Source organism: Natrix helvetica (assembly GCF_964273705.1).
Source record: "Natrix helvetica genome assembly, chromosome: 1".
Taxonomy (NCBI): domain Eukaryota; kingdom Metazoa; phylum Chordata; class Lepidosauria; order Squamata; family Natricidae; genus Natrix; species Natrix helvetica.
The window spans coordinates 135,906,692-135,928,723 of NC_138548.1; the positions used below are offsets into that span (position 1 = coordinate 135,906,692).

Genomic DNA, 22,032 nt, shown 5'->3' on the forward strand with positions numbered 1-22,032 from the left:
AATGTGAAATTAAAAGCTTACTGTGTCAGCCCACAGAATATAGGAATGTTAAAAGTGGAGTAATGAAGGGGCTTATTAAATCAGTCTTCTCACCTGGAGGCAATTCATGGTTCCTCAAATTGTCATTCTTATCTCTATCTCTTCTCTACTCTAATTTATCTTTGCAGAATGGACTTCTTCAATCAGATAGACTTGTATATGTTGGAGTTACAGCTTTCGAAATCCCTTGCCAACATTGTCAAAAGCTGAAAATTTGGGAATTTACAGTTCCAAAATAACTGAAGGACATCAGACTGAGGAAGTTTGCTATAGAATTAATCAACATCGGAACCAGAATAGTAGTACAGAAAGAAATAATTTCAATTGGAGACAACTGCACTTTACCATAATTTACTGAAACATAATTCATTAATGTTTTTCCAAATCAATTGAAAGATATCATGCTACTAAGTAAAGGTCAAACACATGGGCAGGGTTTTTTAAAAGCAGCAGGATGCATAAAACTCCTCACAAACTCAAATATGCCTCTTAGCGGATAAGTAGATTAAGACATAAGAAGATATATTTGTCAAAGATACAACAAGATCAGTTCATCAGTGACCACTGATTGTATCTCCATTGAATAAAAGGCATAGTAAAAAATATATAAACAAAGAGAAAAATAATTAAAGTTTTCAGTTCAGTCCTCAAAGGATAGATCAGTTGGGCATTTATCTTCATAATTACCTTTAACAGTAACCTGAGCACAGCAGGAAGCTTTTCCAGCAGCATTTTCTGCCAGACAAGTATATACTCCATCATCTTCTGGTAAAGCATCTTGAATAGTCAATTTTGCAATTCCATCTTCAAAGTCAGAACACACATACTGAATTGGCTGATCTACAGAAAAGAGAAGGAAAACCAAGAAATTTGCTGAAATTCCCAGTTTGCACCCACAACAGTATAATGGAAGACTTTTCCTCAAATATGACCCTTTTAAACTTAATCTGTATTATGCACAATTGTTCACCATTTGATAAAGCATTTATGATGGCCCCAGCGATAAATTGTAATGGACATTTATAAAATAGATGAGCAGATTTAAAAACAAAAAAGCACAGTGATTTTATATATACATCAGACTCTTTGTGGCAAGTGCCTAAAACTGAAAGTGATTCTTTCCAAGAATGATTCTTATTGTCTCTTTATAAGACAATTTATTGACAAAAAAAGGATGATATTACAAGAACTCTAACAAATGATTATTTCCCATTTAGAACCAATGTGATGGAATATAGAGAATTTAAACACTGTCTGCCACCTGTCACATAATCTCCCAGACATACTGTCAATACTTGCAGTTGATAACTTGAGGATGGAAAAGAGCTGGGAAAATCAGATAAGGCTTCTATATAGAACAGGGATGAAAAATTAAAGGGCTAATAAGACAAAAAGGCTAGTAAGACAAAATGGGAATAAGTAATTTAAGAAAGAAGACAAGGAATTTTCTGGATGATTTAGGAGCACTGAAGATAAATCAGCATGGATGCCTCTGTTCAAAAAAAGAAGACATGACATAACGGTGAAAGAGACGTGCTAGCCAGCATAGATGCCCAGAGAGGGAGAAAAGAATCCAGAGTCTAAGAAAAAGTTTGAAATGCCAGCTATGAGAGATTGCCAGTTAAGTTTTAACTGAAGCCCTTGAACTCGATGGGGAATGTAGTAATGGCTCAGTGGTAGGTTTCCATTTTTTTTACTGCCTGCTTGCTTGTGCGCATGCAACACTTCTGCATATGCGTCCATATGGGAGGAGCCTCCTGCTGCCGCTACTACCCGTTCATCTGATCCGGGCCGAACCGAGAGCAACTCACCTCTGTAATGGCTATATTGATAGCAATAGCGTAAAATAGGCACATATAGTAATTTTATGAGAAGCAATACTATCCTAGGGAATGACAGAACTAATATTGGACTGGTAAAAAAAATACGCCAAATATCTATTTGATACATTCTACTCTTCTAAAGTAAAAAGCCGCAAAAGTTGAGGGATTGGTCTTTTGGTTTTAGTTGACCATCCCTTTAAATTAATCTAGAGAAAGTACAATACAAGTTAAATCTAATTGAATTTGAAAATTTGAAAAAAATCCCTTTCCTTCATGTAGGGAGCAGCTTCACAGCAACTTTGAAAAGTCAATTCATTAGATAATGAATTGACTATTTTCCCAACAACTACAACCCTCTGTGTTTGGCTGTGAGAAAGTGACTGGCCTGAAGTCACCCAACCTACAGAAAACCTACAACTCACTGCCTACTGCTTTCTGGGCCAACACTTTAACCACTTCACCAAACTATCAAAATAATGTACTGGCTATAAATGACTTCACCAACATAAAGAGACATAACACACAGCTCTTCAATTTGATGCACATGATTGGCACCAATACCTTATACATATTTCTGTATTTGATCAGTTTAACAGAATCTTTGATAGAACTTTCCTTTCTTTAAAAAAAAGTTTCAACGAGAGAGGGGGGAGGGAGGGAGGGAGAGAAGAAAAAGAAAGAAAGAAAGAAAGAAAAAGAAAGAAAGAAAGAAAGAAAAGATTAGAAAAAAGGCAAAGTTGGGAGTGTAGGAAAAGAGTAACTTCAGACCTTCTTTGCTAGATACATAGTATATTAACCTCTTACTCTAAGATTAATAATAGTACACAGTATTTTTATAATCATGAATAGTTCTGATTGTCAAATCCTAAAGTTAGAGTTTCCTTTCAGTTTCAAACAAAAAGTCCAAAAATGGTCTCCTTGTAGGAAAAAAAAAGTATTTTCCATAATCAAAGTAGTCAGTTTCACCATCTCAGCCAATTAGCTACTTTGATAGAATTTTCCTAAGGAATTTCTTGAGTGGAAAACAGGAAGGGATGATTCTTTCTTTCCATAAACCCTCAACTTGGTTAACAAATTGTTCTTGACATTGTTTATCATGAGCTGCATGCTGTTTTTATTATTTGAAAATGTATATGGAATTATAAGCATAACTAAGGACATAATGTAAAAATCAGTTTAACTCTAATGTCAACATAACTTTGAAAGAATTTGAACAAGGAAGGTGCTTCTACCACAAGTCATTTAACATCTAGAAGTCAATCTGGGATGTAAAATTGTTTCTTTACTCTTGTTGTGAACCACCCGGGGTTATGTTGCATAAGATGGGGTATGTGAGGGCTATATAAATAATTTAAATAAGTAAATAGATAATCAAAAAAATTCTATCTGTGACTAAATAACATTTAATGCACGGGATTACATTATCAATCTTTTATACAGTATTTCCTTGAGTCTATTTTGACTAGCCTTTTTTGTTGTTATTGTTCTTTCAAGTCATTCTTGACCTTTGGCAACTGTCCAGAGGTTTTCTTGCCAACACTTGGAAGTGGTTTGCCGCTGTCTTCTTACTATGGCTACGACACTGAAAGGTCAAAAGTCACCTAGATGGCTTCAAGCCTAAGGGAGGACTAGAACTCAAAATGGTTCTGGTTTCCAGCCTGTTGCCTTTAACCATTTTACCAAACTGGGTCTCTAATTAAATATTCCTGTCTTTGGTTCCATGGATCCTATATTTGTTTATAGAATCTGTAGGTATTTAACATATCCTTACGTTATATACTTTTAATCTTGTCTCCTAAATTAGAACCTCTAACAGACACTGTCTGGCCTAAGTTCAAAGATATAGTTAAGTACTATGGAATCTTCTTTAAAAGCAACCTGAGGTTATTCGAGGCTTGAAAACCACTGGGTCCATGTTTGACCCAATATGGAAGTATTCTAAATTGTGAATTCCAAACATCAAGCTACAGCCTGCCAACTGAACAATATTTTAACACAATACTGTCCTGAGTTGCAACTTAGGCAATGTACCATAATTAAGCATGTTGGGTATTAGCAATCAGGAATCAGGAATGCAATTCTTGCCTTTGTTGGGTAATAGGCAACTATCCTTTCCTGCAATATAATCATCATTTGCTGAACGTTAATAGATAGTTCTACCTCATTTCTTAACGTTCCATTCATATGTAAGGATACCTATTCTTAGTAACCATGACTATCCTGTTCCGAGTGGGGTCCCATGCCCTAGCCCAGCCCATGAAATCCTCTATCCTTCCTCCATAGATACACAGTCCTGCATTTCACAGACATGTAACTCCTCCCAATTTGCCTTTTAAGAGGCCACTGGTTACACCTTCAAAATCATCTCAACGGCCCGGAACCATCCCTCCCTACTTGCTTTTTAAGAGGCCTTTGGTTGCACCCTTTATATTGGTACATTCACCCTCATGTTCTTATCACCTATGCCAGTTCCACCCCTGGTTGGCCTTTTTTTATCTCTACCTTTCACCTGACACCTCGATGCTCGTTACCATTACCCCTCACCGGGGTAGACATCCCAGTCCGGGTGGCGCACGATTCTTGGCCTGGCACATTCCCTATATGGATATATTCCTGAATGATTTGTAGACATATATTTCTTCTATCCCGCAATTTCCATAAATATTTTATTATAGATTTGCCGTTGAAAAAAATTTTTTTCAGCCCTTCTTCAAAATATCGAAACAACTCAATACAAAAAATTACAATAAAATCCAACATCCCAAAACTGTACTTTAAATTTATCACACACAAATTTCACCCCTTAACAAAATATTATTAAAGGAATACGGGTACAAATTTATTAAACCCGATATTTTTTCTCCACAGAGAATCAAATGTAAAAAATGATCCTCTCAGAAAAATGGGGAAATCTCAAAGGGATTATAATTAACCTGAAATTTTATATAAATTATTTTAACAAAATATTATTGAAGGAATACACAAAGATAGTGTAATTATCCAACTTGATTCTTAAATAAAATTGTCCTAAAAGGTATATGACGATGCATGAAAACTTAGTGTTTAGTTATAGTTTATAAACTAGACCAAGCCAGTACCAAATGATATATAAACATCTCTGCATCATGATCAGAATTGAGAGATGTAACTTGCGAACAAAAATAACATGTCTACGCCTTGCAGATAAAACACTATGTTCCTATCATAGTTACAAATTCCTGACATTTCTATTAGACAAAACCATTTTATGTAGAACTAAAATCCAGGTTTTACGTTCCAAAGCCCTAAATGGATTGAAAGGTGTTTTTTTTTAGAAAAAAATGCTAACTTTTCCTCCAGATCCTTTGAATGAACCCAATTCTGAATGTGTGATTAAAATGCACATTCACATTGCACGGGGGGGAGGGGAACCTTAGATGCGCTGAAGCATATACAGGTTTTCTTCAATTTACAACCATAATTGCTCTAATTGTTCTCACCTCTGAATTCCATATATCCCTGCCATTTGTAAATCATATTTTAAAACTGTGTTTTGATGATAGTAACAACATAAAGTACAATAAAATTTATATCATCTATACCAGCGATGGCGAACCTTTTTTGGCTCGCGTGCCATAATTGGGGGGAGTGCAGGGGATAGTTTGTGGGCATGCTGCACCCATAATGCAATGCGTGACCCCCCTCCCAGTGCGCATGCGCGTAGTACAGGCGCTCCCCCCATTTTTTGCATGCTTTTTTTGCCCTCCCCAGGCTTCAGAGGCTTTATAGGAGCCTGGGGAGGGCGAAAACAGCCTCCCCCGCCGCCTCGGAAGCCCTCCGGAGGCTTGAGGGACCTTCAGGACGCTTCCCTGAAGCCTCCAGAGCAGTCAAAATGAACCTCTGAGCACATTGGAAGTGACTTCCGGTTTGCTCGGAGGGTTGTTTTGAGCACTCCAAAGGCTTGAGGGACCTTCAGAACGCTTCCCTGAAGCCTCTGGAGCAGTCAAAACGACCCTCCGAGCAAACCGGAAGTCCATTCCCGAACTTCCGTTTTCCCCCTAGGGCTGGTTTTTTGTGCTCCGGAGGCTTCAGGGAAGCTCATGAAGCCTCCGGAGGGCCTCTGCGGGGGGGCGGGGGGGGCTGTTTTCGCCCTCCCCAGGCTCCTATAAAGGCTCTGGAGCCTGGGGAGGGTGAAAAATGGTTTTAGAAAGGGTTACCTCAGCTGGCTAGCGCGCACATGCGTGCTGGCCAGCTGACAGGGCAGCGCCTCGCATGCCCTGACAAATGGCTCCGCGTGCCACCTGTGGCACGTGTGCCATAGGTTCGTCATCACTGATCTATACTGTCGTTTATATAGTAATCGATTCCTATTGTTTCTATTACAATATAGAACAAGAACCAGAATTGCCTATGGAAGAGCAAAAAAATTAGCCATAGTCAATGTGCATAAATCAGTAGGAGCAGTTGGTCAGTGGCTTTAAAGACGCCAGAGAAGGTTTATACTACGGCAGTTCGACTCCTAGCACCACGTGACAGAGTGAGCTCCCATCACTTCCCTCTGTTCCCATCAAACTAACAGTTCGAAAGCATGTAAATGCAAGTAGGTGGGAAGGTAACAACATTCTGTGTTTTGCCATATGCTTTGCGCGCAGAGTGATGTCATGCTGCCCACAAGTCTTCAGACAGCGTTGGCTCAATGCCTTAAAGAAATGGAGATGAGCCCTGCCTCCTAAAGTCCTCTATGACTAATGGGGTAAAACTGTAGGGGACGCCTTTACCTTTCTGCAAACAATCAATGTGTATGGAGAGTTGCATGCAGGTGACCTCTAGCAGAAGCTCCTGCTGAGCAAATGGCCACGGAAGAGAAAGTACAAGTAGCTCCCTAATGTTTCACTGTCATTCACAGTAACCTGAAGATGAAGCACACATGAAAGGGATTCTCTTTCCTTACTTCAACAGAATCCCACTCCCATGAATACTGAATGCTTAAGAGTTACAATTTTTGACCACCAGAAAAAAAATGAGAAGAGTACAAAAAGGTGGCACAAACATCATTTGGTTGGTAATTAAATACACTGTGCAAAATGTAAGCTTATCACGTGACGTCTATATTCAACTGCAATAAAGCCTATTCTTTGGAGCCAGGAGTATGAAATGCAGCCTTGTCACTAATGCTCCCTGCTGGACAGCTTTTAAAGACTAGCGCAGCTGCTGCCTTTTCACCCTTATAGATTAGACTCCTCACAGAGGAAAATAAAATTAATATGCAGGTAGACCTGGTTTAGCAACCAGATCTGGGACTAGCGACTCAGTTGTTAAGCAAAGCATTTGCTGAGTGGAAACTGAGACTGTGCTTAGGACAAAGGTGGTATTCAGCAGGTTCTGACCAGTTCTGGAGAACCGGTAGCGGAGATTTTCAGTAGTTCTGAGAACTGGTAAATACCACCTCTGACTGTTGTTTGTTTGTTTTGTTTGTTTTATTGGATTTATATGCTGCCCTTCTCCCAAAGGACTCAGGGTGGCATACAACATTAAAAAACACACATCCCGAAAGTTAAAAATAATGGCCCTGCCCCCATCTATTCTCTGTCTCCCAAGTCCCAGCTGATCAGGAGAGAATGGAGATTTTGCAGTAACCTTCCCCTGGAATGGGGAGGGAATGGGGATTCTGCAGTATCCTCCCCCTGCCACACCCACCAAGCCACGCCCACAGAACCGGTAGTAAAAAAATTTGAATCCCACCACTTGCTTAGGAGCTTACTTCAGCTTTCCTTTGCTTTACAGTCCTGTGAAGGTTATAAAATTAGTTTTTCACCGCCGTTGTAATTGCAAATAGTCACTAAATAAGAAAGTTGTTGAATGAGGGCTCCTTGTAATTGAGAATGTTAAGATAATAAAGGTAATTCTGTCCTGCTGAGTTGTTGAAAGCTGTTCTTAAGTTCATTGACTGATCAAAGAAAATAGCCTTTTAGTGAGTCTCAGAACCTGAAAACCACAGAGGAGCACACAAAATCAATCAGTGGCCTTGGATGAAACTATTTATTTTAGTTAAAATGTTGGTGAAACCAGACATTTTGGTTTGTAATAAACCATTTATGGCTTAGTAGGAAGTATTTATTTATTTATTTATTTATTTATTTATTTATTTATTTATTTATTTATTTATTATTAGCGTTTATATACCGCCCCCTCTCCTGAAAGGGACTCGGGGCGGTGTACAGTCCGTATCAAAATACAACAAATTAAAACATAGTAATAACTACATAAATACATGTATAAGAGGAGGATAAAATATGCCAAACTGTACAGCTAAATAAATAAATCGATACAAAAGTTTAAAATCCCAATGTCATATCAGGTTGAATTTAAAACACTATCCCTCTAAAAACCAGTAAGAATGTGTATGCCAGGAGGTAGACGTTATAAATTATGCCAGACCAGCCAGACGGAACAGGTGTGTCTTCGGTTTCTGTCGGAAGGAGCGGAGGTCAGTAGTGGTTCTAATGTCGGGGGGGAGGTCATTCCAGAGGGTTGGGCCCATCACAGAGAAGGCCCTACTCCTCGGTGTCGCCCGTTGGCATTGCCTCGTGGACGGCACCAGGAGAAGGCCCTCCCTGTGAGAGCGAATTGGCCGCAGGGATGTATGTGGGAGGATGCGATCCCGCAGGTAACTAGGCCCTATGCCATGGAGCGCTTTAAAGATGGTGATCAGAACCTTGAAACGCACCCGAAAGACTACAGGCAGCCAGTGCAGCTCGCGCAGGAGAGGTGTTACGTGGGAGTACCTAGTACTCCCCATGACTACCCGCGCGGCTGCGTTTTGGACTAGCTGCAGTCTTCGGGCGCGTCCCAAGGGAAGCCCCATGTAGAGAGCGTTACAGTAGTCCAGGCGAGACGTCACCAGTGCATGAGTGACTGTGCGTAGGGCATCACGGTCCAGAAGGGGGCGCAATTGGCGCACCAGGCGAACCTGGTGGAACGCCCCCCTTGCCACGGCTGCCACATGGTCATCCATTGACAGCCGGGCATCTAAGAGGACGCCCAAATTGCGCGCCCGTTCCACAGGGGGCAGTGTAAGTACAGTGCTCTGATTGTAGTTTATTCAATAAATTGTGATTTAGCAAACAATGGTTTAGTGTGATACATAAACCAGTGGTGGGTTCCTGCTGGATCGCACCGGATCGCGCGCGCTCCCTTTCAGCGCTCCACCTGGCTTGCGCGCTCCCTTTCAGCGCTCCACCTGGCTTGCGCGCTCCCTTTCAGCGCTCCACCTGGCTTGCGCGCTCCCTTCAGGCGCTGAAACTGGAAGTACAGTCTTGCCCCGCCCCTGGCGAAGCAACGACGCCTGCCTGCGCTCCACCAGCTCGGCTGGGAACGGAGATGTTTCCTCAGCGGAGCGGAGCGCCTGAAAAGACTTTTCAGGCGCTCCGCTCCGCTGAGGAAACATCTCCGTTCCCAGCCGAGCTGGTGGAGCGCAGGCAGGCGTCGTTGCTTCGCCAGGGCCGGGCAAAACTGTACTTCCGGTTTCAGCGCCGGAAGGGAGCGCGCAAGCCAGGTGGAGCGCTGAAAGGGAGCGCGCAAGCCAGGTGGAGCGCTGAAAGGGAGCGCGCAAGCCAGGTGGAGCGCTGAAAGGGAGCGCGCAAGCCAGATGGAGCGCTGAAAGGGAGCGCGCGCGATCCGGTGCGATCCGGGAGGAACCCACCACTGACATAAACCCATATTTTATATGTTCCTATCAAAAGATGAGGCACTGCAAACCTCTTCTCTCTGCTTGTCTGTTCCAGATCATACATACAAGTGAAATAAATTTCCCATTTGTAAAATGTGAGGACAAATTTAGATAATTTGGAACCCAGCTGATTCTTCCTATGCATGGACAAGTTTTCTGATCGTGACCTTACCGTTAAGGAGCCAGGTGATCTGAGGAACAGGTATCCCCTCAACTGAGCATCGAAGGGTAAAATCTTGCCCTTCACTCACGTGGCAGGATTTCAAGACTCGGAGAAAATGGGGAGGTACCTCCTTCACTTTAGGCCCTACAGATCAAAGCAAAAGGCAGTGATGAAACTCAGTGCTAACAGATGGTCTTAGAATAAGATATTGCAGACCAATGACAAAGTTAATCCTTAAAGAGAAAAACGTGTTTTACTAATGTGGCAGAAGCTTAAGTGAGAAAAATTAACCAAGTTTAGCTGCTTCTAGTCAAGAACTTCAGAAATAATTCCTAAGAACTGAATTCATTCTAAAAACGAGAATGCAAATTGATATCTATAAATTATTTATCATTCATATGCCTAAATTCGCTTACTTCTTGGTGACTCTAGGCAGCACACAAATTTAACACCAAAGAAGTAGAACAGCAGCGGAAAACAAAAAAGAAAGATAGTCATCATACTGAAATAGACATAAAGCACATCACGAAAACAAACCTCATATCCCACCCTAGCTCAAAGATTGGGGAACAGTCAGGTCTAAAAGGATGTAGCACTGGCATTATTTAGTGTGTTTTATACTACCTGTATGAAAGGGGTATCTTTTTTTTTCTTTTTCCAGTGAAGAAACTATTATCTACCTAGGCAGTCACCTAAGCATATTTTGCAACTAAAAGATGCTTACTTTTTACTGTCAATAGCCACCTGGTTGAAGCTTGTCCTCCAGGATTGAAAGCTTTGCAAGAGTAAAATCCACTGTCTTCCAGCTGAGTATTTTTCAGGCATAAACAATGGACTCCATCTTCTTCATATATCAGGATGCCATCTCCCGTTTCCAGAAGGGCTCCTTCTTTGAACCATTCAACAGTTGCCTTGGGTTTCCCTGAAACTAGTTCATTACAGGTGGATTAAACATGGGGCTGGTGGTCAAAAATTTACAATTTCACAATGTGTCTCAATATCTTTCTTGGCTACCACCAGTTTCTAGCTTTGCCTTTTAATGAGTAACCATAATTTTGACACTGCTTAAAAAGTGAATTCAACTTTTTAAGATTAGATTTGTGTTGTTCATTTTTTACTGGCCAATAACCGAAATAAAATTCGGCTTGTCTAGATTAAATTTTACAATCATAATTTACAGTCATAATCTTAGTTACAAAACTATCATACGACATGTTGTGTGGAGAAAGTTGAATTTGAAAATTTTTCCAATGAATAATCAATGCAGAATATTTTCTTGGCTCATCCTATTAAATCAGCAGACTTAAAAAGATTTTATTTAACTAGATCCACAGGACAGTACTGCAGATATATTTTCCAAATTTTCTTTCAGATTTGTTTAAAAAAATGAATGTAAATGAAAAAGCAATGTCACATTATTTTTCAGTTTTTAATTTTGAAAGTTAAAACAAACTGTTACATGCTTGAATTTAATTAAGAGAGCTAATGATATAAAAACATTGAACTAAAGTTCTAAATAGTTGAAACATCTTCCTATTGTGAATTTGCCATCTCTGTCTAGCCAACATTCAGTTCTGGTTGCCACGATACTTCATTCAGTTCTGGTTGCCACGATGTAAAAAAGATGTGGAGACTCTAGAAAGAGTGCAGAGAAGAGCAACAAAGATGATTAGGGGACTGGAGACTAAAACATGAAGAACGGTTGCAGGAACTGGGTATGTCTAGCTTAAGAGAAAGAAGGACTTGGGGAGACATGATAGCAGTGTTCCAATATCTCAGGGGTTGCCACAAAGAAGAGGGAGTCAAACTATTCTCCAAGGCACCTGAGGGTAGAACAAGAAGCAATGGGTGGAAACTAATCAAGGAGAGAAGCAACTTAGAATTAAGGAGAAATTTCCTGACAGAACAATTAATCAGTGGAACAGCTTGCCTCCAGAGGTTGTGAATGCCCCAACACTGGAAGTCTTTAAGAAGATGTTGGATAGCCATTTGTCTGCAACGGTATAGTGTTTCCTGCCTAGGCAGGGGGTTGGACTAGAAGACCTCCAAGGTCCCTTCCAACTCTGCTATTGTATTGTATTGAATACATGTGGTAGCAGGATATTTTTGAATGTTCTTCCATGTTAAAGAAGTACAACATAACAATAATATTAAACCAACTCTGCTAATTCTCCTAAATTCTTATCCAAATAGTCCTTCAGTTACAACCACAATTGAGGTTGAATCACATAAAAAAGTTTATGTTGTTAAGTGAGACATTTGTTAAGTGAGTTTTGCCCAATTTTGCCACCTTTCTTGCCTCAGTTGTTAAGTGAATCACTGCAGTTGGTAAGTTAGTAACCTGGTCAGAGGTGGGTTGCTACCAGTTCACACCAGTTTGGGCGACCCAGGCTGCCCCTACCCCTGAACCGGTTCCCCAGTCACCGCTGGCATGTCTTTTAGTAATTTGTTCATGTTCTGCAAATGCACAGTCAACCGCGCATGTGTGCCCAGCGAAGTGCGCATGTAGCAAACCGGCAGCAACCCACCCCTGAACCCAGTTATTAAGTGAATCTGGCTTTCCCTTTGGCTTTGCATGTCAGAAGGTTGCAAAAGCTTATCACATGACCCCGAGACACTGCAATCGTCATAAATATGAACCAGTTGCCAAGCGTCTGAATTTTGATCACCTGATCATGAGGATGCTGGAAAGGATATAACTATGAAAAACAGTCATAAGTCACTGTTTTCAGTGATGCTGTAACTAAACCATCACTAAATGAACTGTTGTAAGTTGAGGACTACCTGTGTTCTCTTTAGAACATGCAAAGGCTGTAATGCACATGATTCTCCCTGTGAAGTGTAAAGTAACACAATCCATTCTACTCTACTCCCTCATGCGTCTGCATACATACCCATGTGTTACTAATATATCTTTTGGCTTTCATTATCAAATTATAAAGCTGAAAGCAGGAGTTTTACCTAGCCAGTTTGACCCGTGTGATCTGATTGTAATGTTTTTTTCAGCTCTTCCATCAGTTTCCTCCAGAGGGGGCAGTTTGTTGGGCACTAGAGTTGAACTGGTACACCATTCTAGGAAGACTGAGTACTATGCCTCTTGCACTTCATCTACTTTTCGCGGAAGACAAAGCCTCATGGTGGGAGGTGATATAATGCTGAACAATAGAAACTAATCACACTTACCTTATAGTTACAGTAAGTGCAGTTATTTGTCTATGCTTGAGGAAACAAGAGGGCAACCGACATTGCCCATGTTATGTAAAAGCTCTGGCTGGAGATATCTCCACCCTTGTCAAGGAGGGGGGAACCCCTTTGATATCCATGATGAGCTGGCCATTCATTTTCTGTTAAAAAACATCCCAGAAAGGAATCATTCTTACCTCTGCATCTAAATGTAACCACTTCTCCTTCTAATGCTTCTTGGCTCTGAGGCCGACACTCAAATTGCGGAGGGATTCTCTGAATCTTTATTTCTGCAGCATCCTTCTTTAAGCCAACATGATTTTCCAATTCTTCAGAGGTCAGGTTATCTGGCTTGGTAGACAAAGCATCCTGCCAATCTGCTGCCAGTAACTGCTTTGCTTTTTCTCCATTAACTTCCTGTTCAGAGGAAACCGCCTTCAATTCTGCCTTTGGTCCAGGCTGTATTTTCACAGAGCGAAGAGTTATAATGCTTGATGTTTTCTGCAGAACTTGTTGGCCTTTCTTCTCTTCTTTAGGTGGCTCTATGCTGGGTTCCTTCACTTGTTGCAATTGAGTCTCTCTGGCTTCTTTGGGTGGAGCAAGGTGAATTTCTCTTTTCACCAATGGCCTTTCTTTGGATTCTAGCAAAAGCTCTGTAGTAGTTGATTTGAGGTCTTTAACTATCCCATTGCTGGTGGGTTTTCTGATCTCTGAGGTTTCAATAGCTTTGGCAATAATGGTGGATTTTGTAGAGGCACTGGGTTTTACTGATGTGCTAAAGGGAAAACATTTTCTTAAGCCAAGAGAACAATTTGTAAAAGTAAGTTTATTTCTTAAAAACCACTTGCTTAATGTTTGAATGTTGATTTTAGGCAGGGCATTTGATTTCTGTTCCGTGACGTTGTTTCACATCAAATGTGTATAATATTTTAGGTAAAAGGAACAGAATTGCATTCTTATAGGCTACTTCTGCATAAACAAAATGATCGAGGACGAGGCAAGCCATTCTTTATAAGGCCAATGCATATATTATGAAGCAAACCAAGAAAAAATCCCACATTTATTTTTCAGTAACTTCAGTAAAAATAATTTCAATAAACAAAGCTGGAAACATTCAGTTCCATTGTTAAGTTTAATGGGCAATGTTTTTTAGGAATAAGAACAAAAAACTCTATGGCAGCTTACCAGCAGTGGGATTCATTTGCCTTTCCCACCAGTTCGCAAATGTGGGCGTGCGTGCTTTCACAGTTGTATTGTGTGTCTGTGTGTGCTTTAATGATTTGTTAAAGCCGCTGTAGCTTTTTTCAGGCTTCCAAGAAAGCTTTCACGAAAAACAGAAGTGGTTTGCCAGTTTTAGGTCTGAAGCCCTACTTCTGAACCATGCCATAGCTCTATTCCAAATGCAGGGCCAAATGGTTTACAGTTGGGGTAAGCTCCCTCATTGCAATGTTTAAAAGATTTGAAAAAGAACTAAAATCTCAGATGTCAATTAAATCATAAAATCTCGGTTTTCTCAGTGGAGATCTTAAAAGATTGGCTCACTTCTATTTTTTTAAAATTATTATTGCCTTTACATTTTTTTCTTGAGACTATGATATTGGGCAAAATCACATAAGGGGCTCACAACTTGAAAGAAATGTAATCTCTTACATTCTTTTTTTTAGCACTACTAATTACATAGTCCCCAACCATGCAAAAGTTGAAATGCTCTAGTACAGGAGCCCCTCTACAACCATATATCATGTTTAGCTATTGAAGATTCAATGACATAAATAATTTACTATCGTACAGCAGGTAAGCTGAAGGCTTAAGCAATAATAAATAATAACATATAATTTGTTATCTGTGTTGTTTTTAAAAGGTAAAAACTAAGCTAAAGGAGGAAGGAATGGAAAATACATACCAAAGAGATTGAGAACATGCGTCCCTTTTTAGAGAACCTGAAATGATAAACGATTAAAAATAAAATCTAACATTTCAAGCTAAAGTACAAATTGCAGTTTGCTTTAAGATAGAACTATACTTCTTCATCCTTGGTCTCATGTTAATTTATCCCTAAACATAGATATCTGCAGGGAAAGAGAAAACAGGTTAAATGACAACACTTGTTTGACAAGGTTGTCATGTAAATGGCACAGCTTTAACACAAGTACAAAACAGCAGTGTTTGTATGATGGCAAAATCATATATGCACAATCATTTTGGTACCATTACAATTTATAGCAGATGTAGTTTCCAGCCACAAAAAGAGAAGATGGAAAGGATAAACTTAAGAAATATGGAAGATAAAAGTATTTCTATTATTGCTCCTTTCCTCCCTTGTAAAATAATGAAAAAAAGAATATTGGTTAATTTGAACTGTGATTATATTGCAATAATGAATAACACCATAAGGTTCAGGCAGAACCTATCATTTGATCCTGAGTGAAATAAAAACTGATGGCATTCTTAGAGGCCATGACCAGAAAGCAGAAGTTCATGTGATTTCGGCATTTGATGTGATCAAATCAAGGCTAGACAAAACAATTATACTTGGCAAGGTTCAGGTGTACAGAAGAATGGGAAGATGATCAGTAAGGCAGATGAATGAGATCAGGGAACAGAATGAAATATCATTGAAAAGTGTTACCATGATAAAAATGGCAGGAATTTCTTGGAAACAACACAATAGCCACTAATTAAATTGTTGGCATATAACTAACTAGAGAAGGAAATCAAGTGCCTCTGTAGATATATGTTATTTTATTTGATGTGGTTTGGCCTTCTGCAAAGCACTTTGCTTGGCTGCTGCCTTTCATCCTTAATCTCCTTGGCAAGGAACTACCTTCTGATCAGATTTGAGAAGCTCAAACTCACGTGAGATCATGATTCAAACCTTTGATGATTACAAAGGAATTACTTTTTATTCCTATCACAGATTGGTCTACTCTTGCCTTTCGGCTTTTGCTTCTTTCTGATCCAATTTTAATAATCAATGCTCAGTTAGTTTACAGTCTGTAAAAGAAAAGATACATTAGAAGGGAGTGGGATTTGCTCTCATTTTATATACTAATGGTGTTGATCTTGGTAGTTCCTTGATTAGGCTGTTGTTTATTGTTAGCTTGTTGTCTGATTATGTAGCACCAGATTCAGGAATTAATATGAAGTTAATAGGATGACATTGGGCCAGGCTTTTATGTAATATTTTTACATGGTTAAGGTGAGTATTAATGGGAAAACCATACTCTCTTATGAATCATAACTCCTTTAAGTATGAAATAGTTTACAGAAGCAGAAGCAACAAAAGAATGACATCATCATAATCATTCTCACTACTACCAATAATTTCAATCACAAGATGTCTTCAATTTTTTAACTGTGACTAGGAGGAAGAAAAAGGAGCCTGGATTTCATTATTATCTGTTTCTAATAAAATAAAATGCAACTTTTAAAAAAATTCAACCTGACCTGTATGTTTGGACCATAATTTAGGAGTCACTCTGAAAAAAACAGGAGGATGGAAAGAATTTTGAAGAATAAAAAAAGAACTGGCCCAACTCTTGGAAATTTAATTGGCATGTCTGCATTTTCTTCCTTTTAGTCTGTTTTGACCATACCTTGAACCATGAGTTCTGCAGTCACAGAAGCCTTCCCAGCATTATTCATCAAGGTACAAGTGTAAATTCCAGCATCAGCCAGCTGAACATTTTGGATTTCCAAAAACTGGATGCCTGCTTTCTCAAACATGTTAAAACGATCATTTTTCTGCACCTGAATTTCATCCTGCATGCATGAAGAAATAAAATAACACATCTAGATGTATTCATGAAAAGAGAAAAATATTATTTAATTTCATGCTTTATTATTTTATTTCACAATGCAGGGCTTTTCTTGGCATGTTCATACCATGTTAAAATAATCCTCAAAAATAAACCATCCCACTCTATACCAGAAACAAAGTAATACTCAAAATATAAGCATTAATAGAGTTAGTTTCTTTAAGCCAGGTCAGGATCTTCTATTTTTATTTGAATAAAGACTTGTCTGAGCATGCCATCCTTGAAGGTAACTTCTAGCTGTATACTTGTTTTAGCTTTTTCTGTTGGGCTTCTCAACATTAAAGCAAGCAGTGAAAAAATATTTGATAAAGTGGGCCAAAACTGTAGTTATAATATACAGATGGAACAATGGAAATATGTGGTTGAAAGGACTGAAATTTACATTACATTATAAGGTTAAATATTTTTTTTATATAAAATGAGATACCACTAGTATATGCCAACAGGGAGATTGCTTAGAATATTTTAAGGCAATTCAAATTTATGTTGGAAATGTGAGACACAAGAAAGGACATTTTAATGGACATATAAAAAAGGTAGAAAATTTAATACACTTGTTTAGAGGATTACGTATGTAAATCCTCTGTATGTAAAAATCTAGAAAATACATACACTGGTTCAGAAGATTTTAAAGATTAATATATATTTGAAATCAGAGGTTTTTCTTGTGGGATTGATGGAAAAACAGTTGAAAAAAGCCACAGAACGTCATTTTTATACATGATAACGGCAGTGAGATTACTGCATGCACAAAGGTGTGTAGATTCGGCACTACCCACAACAGAGAACGGTTGAAGATAATGGAATTTGCAGAGATGGCTAAATTGACTTTGAAAAGGTAAAAGACAGTATCTATATTTATTGTTAACTGAAAACTCCTTATGGGTATTTTGCATGAAACAAAATAAAATGAATTTATGATTTATAGTTTTGATGATTGGACAGAATATAGAAAGAAGAGAGCTATTAACCATAGAGTAAAAGGTAAATTTATAATTGTACTTAAAGCTCTTGTAAAGAAGATCAGAAACTATGTTTACATTTCTTGATTTGTTTCTTGTTCTCTTCTTTTTCTCACTTTATATCAGTTTGTATTAGTTTATATCCTTTAAAAAAACATTTAATAAAATTGTGTATGTTACTCACACACAGACACACAAACTAAAACAGGCAGGATTAGAGGGCAATGAGTGTTTAGAGTGGCCGTGATCTATAAGAATTCCATCAAGCTGTATAGTCTGCCAATTTGGAGTGCATAGTGCTATGTTTAGATGAGTGGGATATGTATGACAACTGTTAGCTACCATGCATCCTGCTATCTTTTCCTCTTCCTGAGCTAAATGGGTTACTCAGGGACATCTCACTGGACCAGCCTATTTCCTTGACCTATGGTACATCAATGACCATTCTGATGTAATTAACCATATTCAATTAGGATTTTAAAAACATTTTGTGATGACCACAAGCCTATCTTTACATGTTTTTGGCCTGTGATTGAAGCATGGCACATGTTGCATTTCACTTTCTGTTCAGATGGAATTGGTGATTTTAAGATGGAAGAGCCTTGCGCAACTTCATTATCATGGACAAATCATAGTCAAGAGTTTTATCCATAAACCTCTTCGGGGGTAAAGGTCCCATACTTGAACCCAGGTACCCAACAGAATTGAATGATTTCTTGATTATGCTTCTGTATCATTATTCACAATGCTGTTGATGGAATTGGTAGTTGACCCTACCCTACTGTTCCTAAGCATTCCCTTCCTTCTTACAGAGCCGCACGGCATAATAGAGTATAAAGAATGATGAAGTGGATAAGACATCAGTTATAGCAGAGCACAGAAATTCTCAGGTGTAGTCAGATTAAGTGAGCAAAGCCCACCTGAATAGTTCGATTGCAGTGGAGACAGAAATAATATTTACTTCTTCTGAACCAGCCTGCTTTTCCTAACTGTGTGACATTTCTTCTACCAAGGGAAGGCTCTGGAATAATTATTATTATTATGTTCAATCTGCAGTATTATTTGTGATCAGGGTAATTAAATCTATCTACAATGTGACATCGGGGGCAGATCAGAGAGAGAAAACTTTGGTATGTGCTTCTCCCTCTCCCTCTCCCTCTTTTGGGGGTGGGGTGTAGATCCCAGGAATGTGGGCAGGCTATGTGGAGAGACCAGATTAAGTAAACCAAAGCAAGACTGGCCTCATTAAAGAAAGTTGATCAATACTTCTTCATGGGAAGGATGTGTTCCCCTTTGCCTAAAGTTTGCAATAAAAGGTTTACTCCTCATTTAAATCAGTGGAACTATAGGATCATTTCAAATGCTTAATTACTGGGAAAGGTAATCAAGAAAGTGGTGACTTCACAGATCCAGAGTGTAATGGAATTACACTCATTTTCCGAATGTATTTCAACAGAATTTTGGCCCGGTCCTCATTTGTATTGCTTCAAAACTATGACACACATTCTCAAGGGACTTGCATTTGACTCCCAACTTTCTCAGCATTTAGAAAATCTATAGAGACAGATTTCTTTTACCAGTATTTTCACTTGTAAGTGATTCTGATAACTATTTTTAATTTTAATAAATTTAATTTTAGCTTCACGTTGCGTAGTGACAAGAAATTATCTGATCATTTTGTACCACCAGAAGTCAGAAGTACAGTATTACAGACCACTAAAATTAGAACACTTTGAGATGGCAACATTGATTTGTTAGATTAGGAAAAAAGAAATTCTTAATAACTGGAAACACTTTTTGTACTTTTTGCTGAAAATGGAAAAAAAATGAACATGTATTTTGATGCTTAAAAATGATAGAATATGGAAAGAAGGGAGCCATGATGGAACCTTAGAAAAAGGGGATAAAATATAAATGCATTTATAATTTCTGTGAAGATCAGAAGCTACTCCTTTATTTCTTTCCTTTTTCCTTTTATTACTTGTGTATTTACTTATGAATTTTCTGTTACTATATTTATCTTTAAATTATTATTTTTACTTTGCAAAAAAAAACCTAAGTAAAAATTAGAAATTGAATAAAGTTAGAACACTGTATGAGAACCTGTCTTTCAATGTTAATAAAAGGATACATTCTGATATGCCAAACCACATTTTACTTGTGATGCAAATGGGGATTAAAGATTCTATTCCCCACCCCCTAAATATAATAGAAAAAGGAAAAATGAGTCAGAATTGAAGATCCTCTCAAAAAACAAGTATAATCAACTCTTCGGAAAATCTGAATAGCTGTGAAATCAACTATACCTTGAACCAAATGACCCGAGGCTGAGGTCGCCCTGTTATCTTACAGGAAAATTTACCATTCTGTCCTTCTCGTACAATAACCCGGTTGGGTTTTGTAGCAAACTTGGGTGGACATTCGCCCCAGATGCTGGGCCGTTGTTCTATAGGTAGAACAGTAGACTGACCCCTGGAATGAAGTAATCAAATATTATTACTGAATCATGCTTCTTAATTAATTTCAGAATATTGAAGGCAATATGTAGCAAGGTGCCATTCTGGAAATGAATTCCACATATTGTCCTGGAGTACAACATGTATTTTCAAGCATTAGAAAATAAAAGCTTGCTTTTTTCCTCCTAGCAGTATGAGGAGGCACACATGCCCATACTTGAACAAATGGTAAATTTAGATTTGGTACAGCCAGAATATACTTGGTCCCTATGAAAACTCCAAATAACTAAGAAAGAAAAGGAAACTGTGTGCATGCATGTTTGTGCATGCATCATGGAAGTGCAAGTTCAACAGCTGTACAAGAATGATCATTACATTACAATTCTCCTGAATTTACCTCCTGATTTCATCCAATATGCACAGAAACACAACAAACAAACAAAAACCATGGTATTTGACAGATCTAACTGCAATGAACCAAATAAACTTTCTTCTCGGTCATTTTTTCCTGAATTCTTGCCCATTCTGTTACCATCATCCGAGTCCAACTCAACGGGGTGAACATTTGGAAGATGTTGTACGAACAGAAATCGGTTAACTTTCTCATAGCTATCATTAGATTAATTGAAAAAATATCAGAATTATCCCCCCCTCCCCGGATAAAATGTAGGGAAAAAATCCATTTGAATGGCTTGGAAAAAATACCTCACCTAGAAGCCTCTTTCTACTTGCAAAAGTACTAATAGAAAGAAGCCATCGTGACCAAAAGGGAAAGAAAAACAGCTCCTCTATTGAAAATATCCCACACTTCGCTTTGACTCTCATAGGATATTCTCCCCACAGGTATATGAACTCGTATGATTCTGTGAAGCTGACTGTAATACAGGGGTGTCAAACTCAAGGCTCGTGGGCCGGCCCCCATGCCTCATTTTGGCCAGCAAAATGTTGCAGGAGGCTGTCCAGGCCAAAAGCAGGACACGGGGGGGGGAGCTGCCTTGCAGCGCCTCCCTCGCCCCGTTTTGGCTGTCAGATGGGATGGCAGATGGGATGGCAGGAGGTGTCCATCCCATCTGTCTCTCCCGCCCCCCCAGCCCACAGAGAAATACAATGCTGATCCAGCCCTCAAAGAAATCCAGTTTGACATGCCTTCTCTAAAAACATCTGTTTTGGGAAGAATTGGAACTATTTACTGCAGTTGATTTCTGGCAATTCATCTCGAAACACTAATTATGCAGTTTAAACAAGGGCCTGGAAAAAAACACAACTCTGCAGAAAAATCAGAATCTGTTTTGCAAAACTGTAAGACAACCACTCATTTTAAATAAATATTAAACAGATTTAATATTTATTTTATTAATATATAATTTCTGATACTCAGTTTCTACCCCCTTTGACTGATGATGAAAGGGTTAAATAAGAGTGTTGTAGGGAAGAGGCTACAACACCCTATGTTTTAGGTACATGCTGTAAGCCTATGGCTATTTGGCTTGGTTAATTTTGGGAATCATTCCTGGCCTATTTGCAAAGGTGGGGGTGGGAGGAACCCTCTTGTTCATAGTGTTCCAGTCAACTCGTACATTTACTACCTTATGAGCATTTTAATAACTTTAAGAACTAAAAGTTATTTAAAAAGTAATACTAAGAAGCTTGTAAGAATCTTGTGATTTGAGAATGAGCAGTTGAGGAACAACATTTATTTTTATACTTTCTCCATTTTTAAAGATGATTACTAACATACTGCCATAAATATTTCAGAAGGAAGCCTTTCGGGAAAAAAAGATCAGAAAGTGGCCTTTGCTACGTATAAGGTGAATTAAATTGATTATATATACAGTATTTACAATGTTAGCCAAGCTCTGCTTATATTTCAGAAATTCAAA

General features: G+C 38.7%; 1 protein-coding gene across 5 annotated transcripts in view; it reads right to left on the reverse strand.

Moving 5' to 3' along the window:
* MYLK (myosin light chain kinase) overlaps positions 1–22,032 on the reverse strand; it is a 199,216-nt gene that overhangs the window by 106,655 nt on the left and 70,529 nt on the right. For all 5 annotated transcript variants that reach the window (XM_081935683.1, XM_081935685.1, XM_081935684.1 and 2 more), the window contains 7 exons: positions 20,003–20,168; positions 16,513–16,678; positions 14,820–14,856; positions 13,114–13,691; positions 10,458–10,661; positions 9,743–9,877; positions 727–879 (listed from right to left, as the gene is read on the reverse strand). In XM_081935683.1, the coding sequence (XP_081791809.1) occupies positions 727–879; positions 9,743–9,877; positions 10,458–10,661; positions 13,114–13,691; positions 14,820–14,856; positions 16,513–16,678; positions 20,003–20,168 (1,439 nt within the window). The remainder of the gene's footprint in view (positions 1–726; positions 880–9,742; positions 9,878–10,457; positions 10,662–13,113; positions 13,692–14,819; positions 14,857–16,512; positions 16,679–20,002; positions 20,169–22,032) is intronic.